Here is a 21,441-nt window from a genome sequence, read left to right as displayed (position 1 = left end):
GCTTCACGGGGATTGAGTGGGAATTCCAAATATTCAGATATTCAGACTTGGCGCCTTCACTAGCCAACGTCGGCATCTAGATTTATCCGATTTGAGCTTTGGAAGTTTGCTGCTTCTTTATATGTGGACCCGTTCCGCACTGGTTCTGTTCTTTTGGAAACTTCGGCTTTAGTCAGGCTTTGTTGGGCTTCACGGGGGTCGAGTGGGAAACTTCAATTATTCCCGTATTTCATTCTCAGACTTCGATGCATGTTTTATCATTATATTTATTTTAATTGCGGAATCCTGTAAAAGTACGAAAATATAATTATCACACGATTATTAAACACATAATCGACCAAAATGCTATGTCTCTCGGGGTTTAATATTATAATTTTGGGTGCTTATCACACCACCCCCAAACAGCACTTTGCTTGTCCTCAAGCAAAGAAGAGACATTAAAACGATAAGTGGTCAAAAATATGTTGTCCTAAGCTAAATCTCATTTCGCAGAGTGCGGTATAGTCAGCTAATTTACATGAACAACTAACAAACATAATGGCAATAGATTCGCGTAGTATCTAAATCAATCAAGATTGTCTTAAATACCCATTTTCCCAAAACACACAAGAAAAGCCTCTCAGGGATTAATATTTGAAGACCATCAAAGACAAATATTTGGAGTGTGGTCTGTAAAATAAGGCAAATAGATACTTAATTTACTATTAGTGCCCATTGAAATCAATGTCTTCAGTCCTTTGGAAAAACAAAACTATCAGATAACCCTAATGGTTAATTGAAGCAAACTTAACAGCTAATGTTTTTGTTGAGATAAAATGCAAAAATAACAAGTTAGTTGCCTGAAGGAGGGAAGAAATTAGTTGTCCTTATTCACTTGTCTACCTTTGGTTGATTTAGTAAGCAGGCTTCAACTTTGGATGAGCTTGTGATTATACAAAAGTTCAAACAAGATGTAGTAATTCATGTGATCTACAAAATGATATAATAACTACCTTAAATTAGCCATTAGTTAATGAGGTCATTCCATATGCCATCTGTGATTATAACTTCTTTGAGTTGTCCCAATCTAAATATTTCAGCTCCTTCGAGAAGAAGATGTAGTGGTCAGTTGCAAGTGTTTAGAACGGATTATCTATGTGTTTCTTAGACACATTAATATATAGGTATTTGGTCTCTGAAAGTGCTTCCAACAACAGTGTATGATTTATGTTTGAGATCTAAGCTACCCAAAATGATACAGGACCAAAAAGACCCAAATTCCAAGCGATTGTGTCCCTAACAATGTCACCTGATGCTTCCTATTATCTCGTAGGGCCTCCATTGCATGAGTATGTAATTGAATAGGTTCCCAAGCGCTTCTTATAATAAGCACATGGTTTGTTATAGATGATCAATCCACAAATCCTCACTCTTATCATCCCAAATCCCTAAAGTCACAAATCCAATTGTCAATTCATTACCCTATAATTCTCTAGACAACTCAATCGAACTCCATAGATAGTCCCTAGTTATATATACCATTCTAAGACAGATTCTTGTGCCCTTTCCGGCTTCCAAGTAGTTCTACATGTAGCACAACCCCATAAAATACTATTTACTTCAAAACAATGTAGACCTTATTTCTTTTACAACAATACCCACTTATGTATATTGTGCATTGCTATATGGTGTCTACTCGATAGACATAATAGCTATAGGGTATTCAATATCCAATTCAGAGAACATGTAAAACCAATTTCACATGATACCCAAAAAAGATAAAAGACACATGACACACAATTCAATCAGCGCATTACACATACTACATACATAGTTGACGACAATATTGAATGCTTACAATTAATTTTAATTTATTGGTCTTCTAATTATATATCAGTATACAATCATCAATGTATGGAGGCAAAATCCACACAATAACTCGATTAGAATCAATACGAACCGATGGTTAAAACAAAACTCAAGCTTTAAGTATGTACATAAATTTAACATGAAAGCAAGTTATCCTCAGAAAGCTTCAACCGTGACAATTTATTTGCAGAAAGTTAATATTGAGGCCATGGGTGCTGGTTTAGATGTTTTTAGAAGGATCCATGGCTTCCATCTCTAGTTAAGACATTTTCTGTTATAGAAATGCTTGACTAAAAATATGCTGAGAGAAGAATCTTTTGAAACAATAGAGTGAAGGAGATATCCTATTTTATAGCTATCACTATGATGGCGGCCAGATGCACTTATAAGTTTGAGAGACTGCCACGTAAATAAAAAGTTCAAACATCAAGAACCCCTACAACATTCTGCATGGAGTAGGAAACAATTCAACAGTGTGTAACAAACTTCAAAACCAACTGCTACATCAAAGCACAGTAATTTGTGTTACCTTCTTGATTAAATCCAAGCATAGATATCGCTTGATGTCCCTTCTTAATCCCTCGGGCAAATATTTAATTAGCTCCATCTCATCTTCTCCACTTTTGTCGTTCACAATGGCGCACTCTATGTCTCAGGTGTATTGACAGTTGCCTTCATTTCATCCACCATTCCATATCTCACCACTTCAGTTGCATTTTCCTCTTCTTCGCCATGGTTGCATGATAAAGCACCTACATCAATGTGTAATCCCTATTAGCTAATCTGAGTTCGTTATACAATCCAATAATACCATCCATATAATAAAATTTGAATTGATAAATCATAAATCTAACAAATTTGAATACAATCTAACCTGAATATTTACTATCAATGGAGTGAAAAATAATAGTCATTTGAGTATTCCATGTCCCCGGAGCACACAACCTTTAACTTATGTCAACCGGGGTTCAAAAGTTATATGGGCCAAATAGGAATATAAAGATGGCAATGCACAAAGTTCTTTTGAGATGTGCTAAAAATACAAGAAACCTTACCTTAGAGTCATTAGACCCAAAAAATAGGGTAGAGGTTCTTAATGGAAAATGAATTGCTATAAACCACAGGGAGTGCCCTGGTAGATCCCATAGAGCAAAAGGCCAAGTCCCATTTAAGCACACAAAAACATAAGGTGTTGGGGATATGTTGAGTTGTTCTTGCATGGGTTGTCTATATGATCCACTCTATATGATGTTCTATTTGATTTAGTTTTTATGCAAGGTGCTTCATGTCATTTAACTGTATTTCATGCTAAGCTAATGTGTCATGCACAATCAATATACGTTTTCTCTGTCTTACCTAATCATCTACATTAAGGTAGGCCAACAATCAAAAAAATCTTCAAAAAAAACAACTTATAATCAAAGAAACTTGAAAATTTTCTTTGATACCTTCTAGCCGACACTTGTCAATGTATAGGATCCTTATAATTTTGGTTAGCGACTTGGCGTATCCGAGAAGTCAATAGCAGTCACCAATCTACAATACACAATTTTAAAACCCATATCTTGAACTCAATTACCGCATACAATGAACTTAATATCACCATGTATGAAATGGTTATAAAACCAAATCTAATATTAGCTTTTAAAAGTATAATTGAGAAAAAACAGACTTCTGAAGCACATTATGACAAATGGTATTCAGAAATTTCAAAAGAAATAAAAAATGACACCAATAAAAATGAAAGAAAAAAAGTTAGAAGTCTTTCACTATTGCACCAAGAATAATGAAGAAATAATGTGTATAAAGTGTCAAATAAAAGGTTCAGTAATATCTCCCTCACCTATATTTCTATCGAACTCATGCCTCTGCAATTCAAGGTTTGTCCGTTGTTCCCATGATAACTGAGACATTTAGAAGAGATACATAAGAACATATGCATCACCAAGACCATAAGTTTGCATTGACAAATTAAATGAGAAATGCTCGATAAGAAATCAATCCAATATTTCAAGAAAGAGGTATGGTTAAACATTTTAAGTCCCTACTTTTCCATTACTATAAGATATAACCGGAAACTTTTGTATTCTTTATGTTCTAAAGCAGTTCATATTATAAAAAGTAATCATATTTCACAATATCCAAATGCATAAGTGTGCACTTCTACATACAAATCTCACGTTACGCGCGATGACACAGACCATACGTATTTGACTCACTTTGTTAACCCAACATAATACCAAAATGATATATGACAAACATGTTTTGTAATGCCAATATAGAATGACCCACCTATTAACTCGCATAATAAATTAACATTTTCTAAGTTGTGTGACTCACCAAAGGTATGTGGGGATCCTCTGAAAGAGAAACTTCAGTGGGCCTTTTGACTATTGTAAATCTGGAAGGGTTTACGTTCTCGCTTAACTCTTGTACAAAAACCATTAGAAAAAAGTTACCTGATTTGAGGATTCGAGTTTGCAAGAGATTGCATCAAAACTAAAAGAGGATTCAGAAATTTGACTTGATCCAGATTCGACTTCACTTCAAGCAGTCATTCAAAATTAAGCCAAATCCATAATAGATAGTCAGAAACAATAGAACTAAAAAGGCAATTGAGGAAAGAGAAAATGTGTGAGCTTTTATATATATATATATATAGATAAGCATAACATCAGAACAAGATGTTTACTAGGCCAAAATATTCACAACAATCATTTGGAAAGTACTGACTATTAAATTTCACTAAATTACCTTTGTCTAAAAGATACTAATATTTCACATTAAAAAAGAAACTTGGAATCAAGCAACAAGATCAACTTCATCGGGAGCAGGAGGAACCACATCTAATCTCATCATACTCCTATACTCATCAGGAACAGGTGCACCGCCTGCACACACAACTCCACCACAGCAGGTGCCTTGCCATAATACCTCTTAAGCTCATTTACCAACAAACCATTTGGACTTAGTCTCACATCATCCCTAACATGCCACACATAATTAGGTCCAATAAAATCATCTAAAGTAGCTTCTTGCCAAGCATGCATTCCATTACGAGACTGGTGCTTTGAAGCTCTACACATTCTTACCTTATGCCCCTTTGGCCCTACTTGAACCTCGGGCCAAGTAACCACAAGTCTGCACTTGATACTTATCCATAAGTTTCTTAGCTCGACCTCATCTCAAACCAAAATTTCAATACCTTGCTCGCAATTAATAGATTATCTTCTTCGTCATCATCAACTTCACCTACATCTTCTTCTTGTTCTTTGTCTTTGTTAGACTCTAATTGACAATCTACACTTTTCATATCAGATTCAAAATCTACAATCCTTCCCTCCATAGAGTAGAGCGAGTTTCGTTCTTCTTTTTGTGTGATAATCTTTAAGATTCACACCGGCTTGAATACATAGCTCTACCATCACTGGAATTCTAGGAACCCTAGATCTTTCGTCATGTAGTATTCGAGGCTTTCCAACTCGATCGAAGAGGTGAAAACATTCGGAAAGAGGATTACATCCTCAATTCTTCCTTTCTTCCAAGATGAGCGACTTCTAAATCGGGGCCCTAAGCAAAGTTCGGGAATTTCTATGATTAATTATATACTAATAAAATTTGTTATTTTGTTATATATATATAAACAAATAAAATAACAAAATATATTATTAAACTTTTTTTATATATAACAAAATAAAAAAATATTTTATATATATAACAAAATAACAAATAAAATAACAAATATATATATATATCTTTTTTTTTTATTTTATTTTTTTATTATTATTTTTTTTTCTCACAACATCTTATTGATTTGTTTAGAGTTATTTCATATGAAGAAATGAAGAGTTATGTTTAAATCGGAAAATTTGTGAAACTTTCTTGCATCAATCAAATGAATAGTTGTTTTTTCAAACTAATGTCCTACAAAACTTGAACTTCAATTGATTTATTTAACTAAAAATTGCAAAACCTTATAGAGAGAATGTAGAATAATTATACAGCCCCCAAATAAAACAAATCATTGTCCAAGACTCCACTAGATTTATTATAGTGGGAAAAAAAAGAAAAAATTAAAAAATATTGTTTTTCATTTATTTTTGAATTGATAAACGCTTTATATATGGCAAATTATCATTTGTTAAAGTAGTGATAAAGAACTTTAATAAGTTAATGCGCTTCTCTAACAAAAAGTTATGGAAGCGTCTTTTTTTTTATTAGAAGGCAAGGAACCGAAAGTGTTTAAGTGTTTAACACTACTTTAACAAATAAAAATTGTTACATCTTTTTTAATTTTTTTTTCTCACAACATCTTATTGATTTGTATACATTATTTCATATGATCCCAGCTTTTTCTTTTTTCTTTCTTGAATAGTCTTCGCAAAAAGTTGAAACTTTAATAGATTTATTTAACAAAGAATTGCAAATAGAGAGAGAGAGAGAATGCATAATAATTTTACACCAAATAATACAAATATAGAAAGAAAAGAGATTATAGGGAAAAACTATAGAAGACAAAAAAAATGATATAGGTAAGATTGAATTGTTGATGTTATACTTAATTATTTATTATGGGGTGATGAAGAACTTTAATTAGTTATGGAGGTGTGCTATTTTCTGTTGGAGAAGGCGAGAGAACCGAAGGAGTTTAAGTGTTTAACACTACTTTAACAAATAAAAATTGTTATATATTTTTTATTTTTTTTCTCACACATGTTATTGATTTGTTTACGTTATTTCATATAATCCAAACTTTATCTTTTTTCTTTCTTGAATAGGCTTCGCACAAATTTGAAACTTCAATAGATTTATTTAACAAAGAATTGCTAATATAGAGAGAGAATGAGAATAATTATACACCAAATAAAACAAATATTGAGAGAGAGAGCGAGATTATAGAAAAATCATATAGAAGGCAAAAAAATGATATATGTAAGATTGAATTGTTGGCGTATATATACTTGATTATTTGTCATGGGGTGATGAAGAACTTTAATTAGTATTGAAGTGTGTTATTTTTTTGTTAGAGAAGGCAAGGGAACTGAAAGAGTTTAAGTGTTTAACATTACTTTAACGTGATTTGATGGTTTCCAATTTGCCAATATAAAAACGTTTATCCAACAGTGAAAAATAAATGAAAAACAATAGTGGGTTTTGGTTTTAATTTTTTTCTTTATTTCCCCACTAATAAATCAATAGTGGAGTAGTGGACAATGACTGGATTATATTGTTGGGGGCCCTTTGGGCTACGGGGCCCTAAGCGGAGGCCTACTTTGCTATAAGGTTTAGCCGGCCCTGCGTAAATTGGATTGTCTTTGCAGGTTCTCCTACTGAAACCTCGACGAACTGCATTGCAGTTTTGTAGGACATTAGTTTGAAAAAACAACTTTTCCCTCTGCCTATTTGATTGATGCATAGAAGGGTAGTTTCACAAATTTTCCGATTTAAACATAACTCTTCATTTCTTGCATTCAGTACAACTCTAACACTAGATGCAGATGGAGTGTTTGATCCTCTATACACTGATGTGCCAAACCCTAGCAAAAGAAAATCTGACAGGAAACCCTATCCAACCCCCATGAAATTTTTGATTCGAAGAGCAAAAGAGGAAAGAGAAGCCAGGAAGTCTGAACCTTGTAAGATTCTTGAAAACGCTCCAGAAAATGGTTTGCTCGTTCCAGAACTTGTCCAAGTAGCTCAACAAGTTTACCGAGCAAGAGAATCGCTCCTCCACGGCCTTTCAAAGCTTGTTGACATCATAATCCCCGTCAAACGTTGCAGATTTTGTTCCGAAGTTCACATTGGGAATGTAGGTCATGAAATAAGGACTTGTAGCGGTCCTAAAAGCGGATTTAGAAGTGCTGTTCATGTTTGGAAGAAAGGAAGAATTGAGGATGTAATCCTCTTTCCAGAATGTTTTCACCTCTTCGATCGAGTTGGAAAGCCTCGAATACTACATGACGAAAGATCTAGGGTTCCTAGAATTCCAGCAGTGGTAGAGCTATGTATTCAAGCGGGTGTGAATCTTAAAGATTATCACACAAAAAGAAGAACGAAACCTGTCTACTCTATGGAGGGAAGGATTGTAGATTTTGAATCTGATATGAAAAGTGTAGATTGTCAGTTAGAGTCTAACAAAGACAAAGAACAAGAAGAAGATGTAGGTGAAGTTGATGATGACGAAGAAGATAATCTATTAATTGCGAGCAAGGTATTGAAATTTTGGTTTGAGATGAGGTCAGGAGCTAAGAAACTGATGGATAAGTATCAAGTGCAGACTTGTGGTTACTGTCCAGAGGTTCAAGTAGGGCCAAAGGGGCATAAGGTAAGAATGTGTAGAGCTTCAAAGCACCAGTCTCGTAATGGAATGCATGCTTGGCAAGAAGCTACTTTAGATGATTTTATTGGACCTAATTATGTGTGGCATGTTAGGGATGATGTGAGACTAAGTCCAAATGGTTTGTTGGTAAATGAGCTTAAGAGGTATTATGGCAAGGCACCTGCTGTGGTGGAGCTGTGTGTGCAGGCCGGTGCACCTGTTCCTGATGAGTATAGGAGTATGATGAGATTAGATGTGGTTCCTCCTGCTCCCGATGAAGTTGATCTTGTTGCTTGATTCCAAGTTTCTTTTTTAATGTGAAATATTAGTATCTTTTAGACAAAGGTAATTTAGTGAAATTTAATAGCTGTACTTTCCAACAGATTGTTGTGAATATTTTGGCCTAGTAAACATCTTGTTCTGATGTTATGCTTATCTATATATATATATATAAAAGCTCACACATTTTCTCTTTCCTCAATTGCCTTTTTAGTTCTATTGTTTCTGACTATCTATTATGGATTTGGCTTAATTTTGAATGACTGCTTGAAGTGAAGTCGAATCTGGATCAAGTCAAATTTCTGAATCCTCTTTTAGTTTTGATGCAATCTCTTGCAAACTCGAATCCTCAAATCAGGTAACTTTTTTCTAATGGTTTTTGTACAAGAGTTAAGCGAGAACGTAAACCCTTCCAGATTTACAATAGTCAAAAGGCCCACTGAAGTTTCTCTTTCAGAGGATCCCCACATACCTTTGGTGAGTCACACAACTTAGAAAATGTTAATTTATTCTGCGAGTTAATAGGTGGGTCATTCTATATTGGCATTACAAAACATGTTTGTCATATATCATTTTGGTATTATGTTGGGTTAACAAAGTGAGTCAAATACGTATGGTCTGTGTCATCGCGCGTAACGTGAGATTTGTATGTAGAAGTGCACACTTATGCATTTGGATATTGTGAAATATGATTACTTTTTATAATATGAACTGCTTTAGAACATAAAGAATACAAAAGTTTCCGGTTATATCTTATAGTAATGGAAAAGTAGGGACTTAAAATGTTTAACCATACCTCTTTCTTGAAATATTGGATTGATTTCTTATCGAGCATTTCTCATTTAATTTGTCAATGCAAACTTATGGTCTTGGTGATGCATATGTTCTTATGTATCTCTTCTAAATGTCTCAGTTATCATGGGAACAACGGACAAACCTTGAATTGCAGAGGCATGAGTTCGATAGAAATATAGGTGAGGGAGATATTACTGAACCTTTTATTTGACACTTTATACACATTATTTCTTCATTATTCTTGGTGCAATAGTGAAAGACTTCTAACTTTTTTTCTTTCATTTTTATTGGTGTCATTTTTTATTTCTTTTGAAATTTCTGAATACCATTTGTCATAATGTGCTTCTGTAAGTCTGTTTTCTCTCAATTATACTTTTAAAAGCTAATATTAGATTTGGTTTTATAACCATTTCATACATGGTGATATTAAGTTCATTGTATGCGGTAATTGAGTTCAAGATATGGGTTTTAAAATTGTGTATTGTAGATTGGTGACTGCTATTGACTTCTCGGATACGCCAAGTCGCTAACCAAAATTATAAGGATCCTATACATTGACAAGTGTCGGCTAGAAGGTATGCGCAAGAAAATTTTCAAGTTTCTTTGATTATAAGTTGTTTTTTTTGAAGATTTTTTTGATTGTTGGCCTACCTTAATGTAGATGATTAGGTAAGACAGAGAAAACGTATATTGATTGTGCATGACACATTAGCTTAGCATGAAATACAGTTAAATGACATGAAGCACCTTGCATAAAAACTAAATCAAATAGAACATCATATAGAGTGGATCATATAGACAACCCATGCAAGAACAACTCAACATATCCCCAACACCTTATGTTTTTGTGTGCTTAAATGGGACTTGGCCTTTTGCGCTATGGGATCTACCAGGGCACTCCCTGTGGTTTATAGCAATTCATTTTCCATTAAGAACCTCTACCCTATTTTTTGGGTCTAATGACTCTAAGGTAAGGTTTCTTGTATTTTTAGCACATCTCAAAAGAACTTTGTGCATTGCCATCTTTATATTCCTATTTGGCCCATATAACTTTTGAACTGGGTTGACATAAGTTAAAGGTTGTGTGCTCCAGGACATGGAATACTCAGTGGACTATTATTTTTCACTCCATTGATAGTAAATATTCAGGTTAGATTGTATTCAAATTTGTTAGATTTATGATTTATCAATTCAAATTTTATTATATGGATGGTATTATTGGATTGTATAACGAACTCAGATCAGCTAATAGGGATTACACATTGATGTAGGTGCTTTATCATGCAACCATGGCGAAGAAGAGGAAAATGCAACTGAAGTGGTGAGATATGGAATGGTGGATGAAATGAAGGCAACTGTCAATACACCTGAGACATAGAGTGCGCCATTGTGAACGACAAAAGTGGAGAAGTAGTCCAGCTTGTTTTGGAGAGGGAGCTGGGTTGTAGTGTTGGCGAAGTATTTGAACGATTTGATGCAGAACCGCTGGGATCTGCCTCAATAGCACAGGTTTCTGTATCTTATAGTCTTATTCTGACTCTCAACTAACTATTGATCTATGCTTGTCTTTCGACATGTATAAGTTTTCTTTAGCGATCAACATTCATATATGAATAAAAAATAAGTTTGACTCTTGATTTTATAAAGTGTGTTGCACCTATATGACACGAGGATACATGATATCATTACACAACATTGTTTTTTGAAACAGTTTCTCTTGTGTGCTTGTCAGTACCACAGGTAGCAAACGACATGTTTATGACATTCCTATATAATGCTGAATAATATGCTGCCGTTGATAAATGATGAGGTAGAATGAAATGTAAAATTTCTAGGAGACATGAATTTTGAGAGGGTATGTGGCTCCAAAGTAAAAATTGCAGGGCGCATCAATGGAAAAGAAATTGTGCATGTGGAATGCACGATGTTGAGATTTATGAAGACCTCCATTAGGTTTGAAATAGGACTGCAAGTATAAGATAAAGATACAATATAGATAACTATGACATAAAACAACTCTTCTTGATTTGAAAGAAGAGGAAGGATAACTAATCAGCAACTATAAGATATGAGGTATTTTGGTTGCTTTTCTCTCTCTGAATTTATCAACACAATACGATCCTTGTTCCAAAGTTTGGTAGTCTTAGAGGAAGGCTCCATTCCCAAATCATGGTAGAACACTTAGAATCTATGAAGCATGGATGCGGACACTGGCTGACACATGCATATCTTAAAAAGTAGGACACGGACACAACACGGACACGGATATTAAATACAATTTAAAATTTTATTTGTATTTATGTAACATTGGGTTTAGGGTCATATATCATAATATATCAAGATTCAAAACCACAAGAACAATAAAAAGAGTGGTTGCTGGGGGCAAGAGACTTTACAAACTTTTGGAGGCGATTTATGAAGTCTGTTTAGTTGTTTAGACTAGACTATTATTAGGTTGTCCAAATTAGAATTGTTCTTTTGGGTTTTTCCTTTTCTTTTTATTCCATTTCAGACTTTTGGACCTTTTCTTTTGGGATTTTTCATTTCTTTTTATTCCATTCCAGTCCTAATCCACGTCCATGATGTGTCCAATCCACGTCCAAACTGCTGTCACGTGGAACACGCATGTGCCGCGTCGGACACGCGTCCAAGCCGCATCTGACACTGACACAGTGAAATTTTTGCCGTGTCCATGCGTTAGAGCTTAGAATCTCTGTAAAAACTAGCTAGCTGCTTAATTCTTATGGAATTTTCCCTCCTCTCCATGCCATGATTTTGTAGAGGAACTTCTGCCAAGAAACAGTACTCTCATAACCCTGTTCCAAACAAATCCTTCCAATATTCTTTGTTTCTGCAATTCACCAACAAGGGCCTATTTTATATTTCTATATGGTCCTCACATTTGCATCATCCTTGATCGTAGGTCCATCGAGCTAGACTGAAAGGTGCAAAGGGCGATGTTGCTGTGAAGGTAAGATAAACAGGATACATGTTATCTTAAAAGGATCAAAGCACTCTTGAGTAGTTGATTTCTATGTGCTCTTTATAGGTGCAACATCCTGGAGGTCAGGATCTGATGATGACAGATATCCATAACTTGCAAGCTTTTAGCATTATATTTGCAAAAGTCAGATATCAAATTTGACCTTTTTCTGTGACTCAAGAATTGGAGAAACAGGTGCATATTGCATCTTTGATTGTCTTCATGATCTACATTTAGCATACTTTTGTAGTATCTTGTATGTTGGTTTCTTAATAGATCCTTCCACCTAAATTTGCTCTATGCAACAATCCTGTAACAAAAAATAGTATATTGAGATGAGGTCCCTCCCATTCAGACTGCATCAGTGATACAATATTACATGTTTTCCAATTGGTGCACCACATTTTAACATGAACAGAAAAGGGTCGAACATTCCTAACACCTGTTCCTTGTGGAACTCTTTTGAGGAGGATGTGTATCAGATCTTAGTCTCTTGTTTGGTGGCAGTTAGTATTAGTGAAAATTTCTCTCTTGCATTCTCAAACCATGTGCTCTGCCACTCAACATCATGGAAGCTGTGGGCAACAAAATCATTATCCACTCACCCCCTCCGAAGGCGAAATGGTCGCTGGAACATTTACCCAAGATTATTTGCACATTATGGAATGAATAGAATAGAAGGATTTACGATCTAGAAGAGTGGGATATTCATCGAATCATTATAGACATCAAGGAGCTTCTCTTCAATTGGGCTTCCGGGGTATCTACTATTATAGGATGGAAATCTCAGAATTTGTGTTTAGTTCAGAGAATATAGTCATGTAGGCTTGCTTTATATTTTCCTTGGAATTTGGAATTGGCCTCCCTTTAGCGTCTTGCTAATGGGAAAAATCTGGTCGCCTTTACTTATCCGCTATAATTTGTGGTTGCATTAATAGAATGCAGATCTACTGACAAGAAATACACAGAGAGTATATATTTCATCTCGAGGGAATTGAGTATGAGAAGGTATATAAGAGAGAGTAGTTTATGTTTAGAGTATGTGGGTTCAGTCTCTGTAGTTCATGCAAGGTTGAGTCTTTGTAGCCATTCTCAAGAAGTTTGTGTGACTATTAACTTCAATCAATAGAGTTTTATTTCTTCGAAGATACATTTCGTTGAAAGGGATGGTAGGCATCTATGCAGCACCGATACATCTGTAAGGGTGAAGTATCGGTGTCCGACACGGATATGCCCCGATACGTGTCGGATACGCGATTTGGAATATCCGATTCTATAATTAATTTTTTTAATTTCCGACACGCGGGGGACACGCCAGAATAGTAATCTCACAAAATTTTTTTGGAACTTCAACAAAAAAAAAATAAGTGAAATAAAATCCAAGATAAGAAGAGATGCAAGAGAAGAAAGATGAAGTGATTAAGTGGTACCTGACTAACTAATTTTAATCTGCAAAAAATAGGAACTTCCTTTTAAAACCTCCATGGATAAATCTTCAAAACCTTCCTTTTAAAACCCCATTAAATCAATTGGAGAGAGTGAGAGACGGATATCAACGGGAGAGAGAGATAGTAGAGATTGAAGTTGGACAACTTGATTGACAAATCCTTTGTATTGTTTTGAACTTTTTTGTTGGCATTTGCTTGCAGTGTTATACAGTTATACATGTAAGTTGCTACTTAATGTGTTTGAATTGGTCATTTTATGAAGTAGAATTGTCATTTTAATTTGAATTTGGTGAAAAATGCTCAATTATATATATATATATATTATTCAAACGTGTCCATGACGTATCCATGTCCTATATTTTTGAAAAATGCCGTATCCGTGTCGTGTCGTATCGTATCCGTGTCGCATGTCCGTATCCGTGCTTCCTAGGTAGGCATCCCATCTTCCCACCATGCTTGCACACACCGATTTAACTACCACCATTGTGGACTACCCAAAAAGTTCCTTTCTTCATCTACCATGTAAGTATGTAATACTGAATTTTGTGATTGCTTATTATGGGACAATTATATTGAGTCTTTAGAAATAATAGATGCACTGGTTTATGTCTAGGTTACATTGACATGGGCACGCGTGTCGGTGTCCGACACGGATACGGGGTGTCGGATACGGCGAGCAGTTGAAGATCGACACGGGGACACGGATAGGAATAATTAATTAATTTTTTAATAATTATAAATTTATTAAATTAGATGGTAAATCAGAAATTCGAGGTAAATTAAATACAATATGTGTCCGACATGGACACGGACACGGACACGTGGATACGTATCCGACACAGATTTTATTCAAAATAAGGCGTGTCCATGTAACCTAGGTTTATGTATATCTTTGTTCTTCATCCCACCTCCTCCCCAGATATGACATGATAATTCAAGAATGCAAATAATGTGACTGTCTTCTTTGTTTTTGTGTGCATTTTGTTAGATTGGATATGAATTTGACTTTTGAGGGAGGTCAAGCTATGGAGAGAATTCAACGCTTTCGTATGCATACACAACAAAAAGCCTCTGTATTGGTGCCAAGTGTAGTTCGGAATATGGTGACCAGGTACTTTCACACTAAAGGATCACATGGTTAATATGGTTGAACATGCAGAATTTGAATCAAACAGACTCTTTTTAGGTCCCTCCTTTCTTAGGATTCTTTCTCGTAAGATTAATTATTTTAAGATGATTGATTCTTTCATTCTACATGATTTATAAGACGTTGATTCGATATGCTATACTTTTTTAGGGATGTCACAAGCATTTTGTTAGAGATATTAATTTGTCAAAGGTGTAGTCCTTTTATGTCTTTTAGCTCTATTATGGTGTCTGCGTTCAATCAATAAAGAAAACTAAAGTTTTCTTCTTAGCTTATTCTTTTCTCAAGCAAATATGGAATAACATCGGTTTGTCTCTCTCCTTTGGCTCTTTCCTTTTTCCTCTTATTTAAATAATAAAAAATAAGAAATAAAAGGAAAAACCGAAAAAGCAAGGTTCTGATTCTGTCCATCTGTATCTTTTTTATTTTCCTAGTCAATGAGCTTCAAGCCTTTTTTCAGATGTGACCTTAATGCAATCTATGATCATGTTGATATAAATCATTTGTTCCTTTGTCGACAAGTTCGAGCTCTTAGAGAGAAACCGGTCCCCAACATGGTGTCGAGCGGTTCTTCCTAGCAGGTCGCAGGTTCAAATTTGTTCCATAGTATCTAAGAAGTCTATCAAATGTATCTCTATTGAGGTGTGCATGTGGGTGTCTGCCTGCTCTAGAATCATAGATAACACACGTTCCTACCTAGCTTGTGTTTGTCGTAAGCCTATGTGTTCTCGGGAAGGGAATGCTTTGTCACAAAGGGGAAGTTTTGTTATTGGGAAATGATTTGTTAAGGGTTGTTGTTAGTGGAATTACATCCTTAGGGATGAATAAAATTAACTAGTTTTCAAGTGAACTCTTTGGTGAAGACACTACTACCAAAGGCGACTTAAATTACATTAATGACGCGTACCCAAGAAAAAAATAATAAAAATGAAAGAAAGAAAGAAAAGAAGAAAATGAGAGGTTTACATGGTATGCACTGTCTAGGACATAGTTTTAGCTCTATTCGATAGTCTTTTGGTGAGAGAGAACTTTGTCACAATGTTATTAGAGCCCTCTTCTATGTCTCAAACTTTGGAGCATCCATCTCAAAACCAATTGGTGATGAGTGGAGAGACCCACTTTTATACCGTATTGCAAGGCTTTAAACACCACATACGGGCTATTCTAAACATCTCAATGTACCCCCTAACGTGTGGCGTTACTTGAGCCTAACACGTGAACAAAATATTAGGGTGACATGGAGTAAACATGCCTTTTGGCCAAATACATTAGCCTGCTCTAATGCCATCTCAAACCATTGGAGCATCCAAATGAAAACCAATTGATGTCAATTGGAGAGGCCTAGGAACTTTTATACCGTATTGCAAAGCATTAAACATTCCATGTGGGACTACACTAAACATTTCAACAGAGTCAATACGAGTTGCTTTGGCATTTCATTTTCTCATTTATAACTCTCAAATTGTTTAGGGTGTGTAAACTCACATTTGTTTGTGCCTTCACTTTTTTGTTCATCACATCTTCAGATACTTCCTTGACATCAGTTCCTCTTCTTTGTCACTTTAATCTACTAAACATTAGATCTAGGAATGCATTGCTCGGTTAACCGAATTTTAGTAGTATGTGTTTTAAGCTGGTTTATATCTTTAAATCCAATGTTGAAAGCATTAATATTACTTTTTTTCTTGATTTTGTTAGGAAGGTTTTAGTAATGGACTTTGTTGATGGAATCCCAATCCTTAACCTTGGTGATGAAATAGCTAAAAGAGGCATAAATCCTGGTGGTAAGGTTGCGGCTGCAGCAAAGCAGTAAGCTCCTTCTACTTATCCTACAGTATCATATCTCTTTTTGACATTATTTATTTTGTCTGAATAAATTTCCACTTACATTTATTTGAATCAACAGACATGGATCAATATGTTATCTGTATATGCGCTGACATATAGTTTTTCCTTGTTCTTATTAGTACACCTTCACTCTGCTTGCTTCCAGTAGTTTATCTCTCCTTTATTTATGAGTAGCCTTTCATAAAATTAGTGTCTTCCTCTCGTCTCAGTGTGGGGTTTCCGTAAAGTAGCTGAGATGATCACAAAATGACGTCAATTTCACTCTATCAAAATACCCTGTAAGATCGCAAAGGGCAATAAGCTCCAATAACGGTTACCAGCGAAAGAGAATGGACCTACATCCCAGCTCTTAAGCAAATCCTACATAAACTGTGAAGCCTTCTTTGGAATAGTTCAATAACCGGATGCCAGACACGTCTTCGCTCAAAGTTGGTCCCTATAGGATGTCCCGCATATCGACAAGGGAGCTTTTGTACTCCATATTCTAATACTAGTTGAATGCTCCAAATTTGGAACACGCCAACACAGAACATCCCAAAGGATTGAAGATTTTGTCAAGCTAGTTTCCAAACTGGGTACCGCCTAAAAAATAACTAATATCTTGATTCATCAGTCACCAATGCTTGTGTGAGGAACCAAAAATCAACAATTTGTAGTAACTCTCTGGCCTCTGGACCACCATCCGCCAGCTTGTGTCCACCTAATGAACCCAAAAGATATTGCCCTGTGAACAAGTCTAATCAAGCGTAACATGACAATGATGAAAGGAAAGGAGAAAGTGGATTTCATTTGCAAAGACCTTCTTTCCTATGTACTTGGGGACCCATCGTGACTTGAACAAGTGAACAAGAATTAATGTCGAAAGAGGATCTCCTTTGGATTGTTGTTTTGAAGACCTATCATTACTTGATCAAGAAGTAAACAAACGTGATCATATCTTCCATAACGGACTCAAAGGCTTATTTCCCATGTGTCAGCGTTCCTACAATATATAAAACTTTCATCAGATCAATGGTTCAATTGTAGCTGGAATGGAAAGGATCATATATAAGACAGCAAACCCATGCAGTTCCACTGTATTTTTGTTTGGACAGTTGCAGATGGGATCTACTTGAAAGTGTGTTTCCGTAAGACCAGGAACATTCACTCTGACTGATTCAGGTTATTTTTGATTTTGAGTTGAATGATTATCCTTTGCATTTACCTTAACAACATATTTATGTCCAAAACCTTATTAAGCCATTATGCCTACTTCCTTCATATTATTTCATGTCATTCTTACCTAGTTACCTCTTTATACTCTTCTTTGGAACATTCTTTTCCCACTGCCACCCTAAGGTGTATATGCTCTTAAATTTTATCTTCTTTGGTTCTTTTCGGGTGAATCTTTTGTTATTCTGCATTCCTCGAGGCGTATCTATCAGTGACTTTTCTGTATCTTTTTTAATATATGAAAACTCAAAATTGATTTTTTTTTTCCTTAATATTTTTCTCTCTTTTCGTTTAAATATAGGAACATTCTTAAGAGTTTGATGCTAGTATATGGCCAGATGATCTTGAAGAGTGGTTTCTTTCATGCAGATCCCCATCCTGGAAATATCCTGATATGCAAGGGGTCACAGGTAAATTGATCTACTAATGCTTAAGTATTCAAAGTTTTATCACATTCTATTTCTGGGTGTTTTACAGTATATGTAAAATTCACAATAGGGCTCATCTTCAGTTTCAGCTGAGAACCAATAGATAGTCCTACCCTCCGAATCACCCAACTTGTTTCTAGTTATCAACCAGAATGCTCAAATATTTAAGCTTCACTTTTCAGGTTGCTTTGCTAGACTATGGCCAAGTGAAGGATCTCCCAGACAACCTCAGGCTTGGTTTTGCGAATATGATCCTTGCTATTGCTGACGATGACCCTACTAGGGCATCTCAAAGTTATAGGTACTGTTTTCTTTTTTTGTGCTCATCTTGGTTATGGAAAAGTAAAAAGAAGATATGGCCTTCAAATGGGAGCAGAAGGAAAGTTTTATTCATGTGTTACTTGTTGGGCTCTACCGAGGGGATTGATCTGCTTGTCGTATCATATGTTTTATATGCCTTTATACCCTGGAGTAATATGATAGAGCATATTGTGGAGTCATTTAATCAATAATACATCATCTTACAAACTTTCATTATATACTTTGAAAATTTGAAGCATATTAATATGAAAACTTATCATGAAAGAATCAATAAACTCTTACACATAACACAGCATGTTGCAAATTTGCAAACAACTTTTTTGTTATATTTCAGTGTTATTATATACCCTATCTAACCCTATTATATATATAATTTTATTACCAATTGTTGAATTTCTGCAATGTTTGGATCAAATGCCAAAATTTTGCAGAAAGCAGAGTACAATTACTCTAAACAAAAATAAACCTAGGATTAAAGGCTCATGGTGGTTAGAATACAAAGGGCAGTCAGGATTGTCAAGTATGAAAGTCATCAAAGTGGTGGGTCACTTGAGCATGGTGCCACTTGATGCACTGCAGTAGGTGGATCACAAGAGGTAGTATAGCCATTAGTCCCATCACAGTAGAAGTGTCGTAATACTACATTATTATATAATTGATTATCTTATGACTCAAGGACAGTAGGGGTCTGGGACTGATGGTAGTGAGGAAGATTGTAAGTATTTTGGTGATAGTCATGTAGGTCAACACTCAATGGCTCTTGACGACCTTTTATGGTCTTTTATGATTCATCTACCATGGCCAAATTACTTGTAACAGTAAAATTATATTATTGCTAATGAAGAAGAAAGTTTAGAGAAACCACCATGGTATTGTATTAACTTAGTAACAAGCATTAGGCAAATGGGTTCTAGATTTGAGAGAATGAGCTTCAAACATGTATATAAAGAAGCCAATAGGTGTGCTGATTACTTAGCATCTTTATCCTCTTGTAATGAGTCTTGTCAGTTCTTTATACCTCCTCTAGGCAGTCGACTGAACTCTTTTGTTGAGGAGGATAAAGCAGGACATATTGTTTTGAGGTTTTATACAGGTTTAGGCTCTACCTAACCCACCTAAAAAAAAAAGTTTAGAGGGAAAGGAGAGAGAAAAGAGAGTACGGCTTAATTAGTTTCGGCCTTCTCTCACGCTTCTTATATAGGAAAGCAGTTTGTTTACAATATGTAAAACCTCAAAAAAAATCCGGGTCGTGGGGGTTAAGGGGCCTTGCGTTTAGGGGAACACTTCCTCACTCTTGGTGGGCTTAAGTGTCCCACCTATCTAATGACTTGCGCAGAACTCTAACAATAACATTGCACATAATTTAGGAATGTGATTATTAACTAGGATTATTTGACTGTTGGATGCATGTGACTTTATCTTGTTTTCAGTCAAAGTTGTTCTTGGTGGGGCCCATCCAACGTTTTGTCTTTGCATCTGTTGGAAAAAATATATATATATGAGACTGCTGGTTATGTCGAAATTATTATTGTTGGAATTTTGCATTTGTCAGCATATAGACATTGCATTGGACTGGCATATTGACATACCAGCACTAGAGAATATTGTGCCCTTCCTCAGAATCTCTGTAGAGATGTCGAGATAATGCGGCATTTTTTCCTTCTATGGATGTTGATTCTACAAGGAGCTAATGTTAATGAGATGTGGTTCAGCGACATGATCCTTCATTTCTTTTCTGCCATGATTTAAAATTAAGCCAGAATCCTATTTTAAATTGACAATTGATTTTATTTCTTCTTTTTCTTCCAATTTGTCCAGGCAGCTTGGTATAGAAACCTTGAGCAAATGCAAGGATGAACAGAAAGAAATGCTTAAGTTGGCACAGTCTATGTTCGATACAAAATTGCCTGCTGGCTCCAAGATGTTGCAACCATTTTCAGAAGACTCCTCGTTGAAAAAGATTGCTGTTCGGGTATGGAATATATACTTGCACAGATACAATGACTTTGTTTGCTTGTTAGTTCTCTTAATCTTAAGAAGAATGGAGTCCGAGGCAGATACCCTGTTATACTAACTTTCGTAATTATGGTAGAGTTTTCCAGAGGAGTTGTTTTGTGTTCTTCGCACGGTGCATTTATTGAGAGGACTTAGTGTTGGTATGGGCATCAATATATCGTGTGCAGAGCAATGGAGATCCATTGCGGAAGAAGCGTTGTATGACGCTGGGAGAAACGAAGGTTCACATCTTTGTCGAATTTTAGCTAATGTTAATGAGATGTGGTTCAGCAACCTGATCCTTCATGTGCTGCGTGTGTGATTGTCGTTTTGTGATACTTTTTCAGGTAAAGACCTCAAGGGAATGGTACATAAGCGTGGTTTCGTAAGAAGAATATTTGGTTGAGATTGATATAATATATGAATTACAAGTATTTTATTTTATTATGCTGGGTTTGTCCGTCTGCTGCAATGCGAAGAGGCAAACTTCATTCTTTATCATTGTACTAGTATAAGTGCACGTGCTCCGCACGTGGAGGGGTAAAAAGAGGTAAGAGTATTATCAACAGGTGTTGTTCATTGAATCAGGTGTTCAATGTTGTTAAGTTTGACTGCTTGGTGTAGGGATTGACCTCTTGGACTCTTTCAGTCAACGTTTCGTCCCTTTCAGGAACAAATACTCCCAAGCAACACAGAGCTTCCGATTTCACATTGTTATCAGGTCAATCGGTCTCAAATACTCTGAACAAACTGGGGTTTGTCTTAAAGTTTAGACAAAGGGCTTAACATGTTGTGACCAGAAGGAAGGTTGTTTTGAG

General features: G+C 35.5%; 1 protein-coding gene and 2 pseudogenes across 10 annotated transcripts; 2 read left to right on the top strand and 1 right to left on the bottom strand.

The window, feature by feature from the left end:
• Positions 1 to 2,419: 2,419 nt before the first annotated feature.
• Positions 2,420 to 7,218, bottom strand: LOC147484663 (APO protein 3, mitochondrial pseudogene; annotated as a pseudogene).
• On the top strand, positions 7,152 to 10,651 carry APO3 (APO RNA-binding protein (DUF794)). Of its 9 annotated transcripts, none has more exons than XM_086577125.1 (6): positions 7,152 to 8,512; positions 8,725 to 8,804; positions 9,360 to 9,420; positions 9,729 to 9,816; positions 10,321 to 10,390; positions 10,513 to 10,651. In XM_086577125.1, the coding sequence occupies exon 1, from the start codon at positions 7,259 to 7,261 to the stop codon at positions 8,462 to 8,464; it is 1,206 nt and encodes a 401-aa protein (XP_086433251.1). In that variant the 5' UTR covers positions 7,152 to 7,258; the 3' UTR covers positions 8,465 to 8,512; positions 8,725 to 8,804; positions 9,360 to 9,420; positions 9,729 to 9,816; positions 10,321 to 10,390; positions 10,513 to 10,651. The 9 variants fall into 9 exon arrangements, with proteins under 9 accessions (XP_086433251.1, XP_086433248.1, XP_086433250.1 ...); XM_086577122.1 differs by having other exon boundaries at positions 8,725 to 8,923; XM_086577124.1 differs by having other exon boundaries at positions 8,720 to 8,804.
• LOC147484661 (protein ACTIVITY OF BC1 COMPLEX KINASE 8, chloroplastic-like) lies at positions 9,351 to 21,239 on the top strand (annotated as a pseudogene). The gene is made up of 11 exons (XR_015205559.1): positions 9,351 to 9,420; positions 10,614 to 10,750; positions 12,165 to 12,212; positions 12,291 to 12,419; positions 14,661 to 14,783; positions 16,518 to 16,628; positions 18,181 to 18,289; positions 18,490 to 18,608; positions 20,447 to 20,600; positions 20,721 to 20,865; positions 20,971 to 21,239. The product of XR_015205559.1 is annotated as a protein ACTIVITY OF BC1 COMPLEX KINASE 8, chloroplastic-like (transcript).
• Positions 21,240 to 21,441: the final 202 nt, after the last annotated feature.

Source organism: Coptis chinensis, chromosome 8 (genome assembly GCF_015680905.1).
Source record: "Coptis chinensis isolate HL-2020 chromosome 8, ASM1568090v1, whole genome shotgun sequence".
Classification (NCBI taxonomy): Eukaryota; Viridiplantae; Streptophyta; class Magnoliopsida; order Ranunculales; family Ranunculaceae; genus Coptis; species Coptis chinensis.
Note: the sequence above shows the minus strand (reverse complement) of the source record. Positions and strands in the feature narration are given on the sequence as shown.

Coding starts and splice junctions, on each gene's coding strand:
- APO3 (XM_086577125.1), top strand. CDS start 7,259: ATGCATAGAAGGGTAGTTTCACAAATTTTCCGATTTAAACATAACTCT.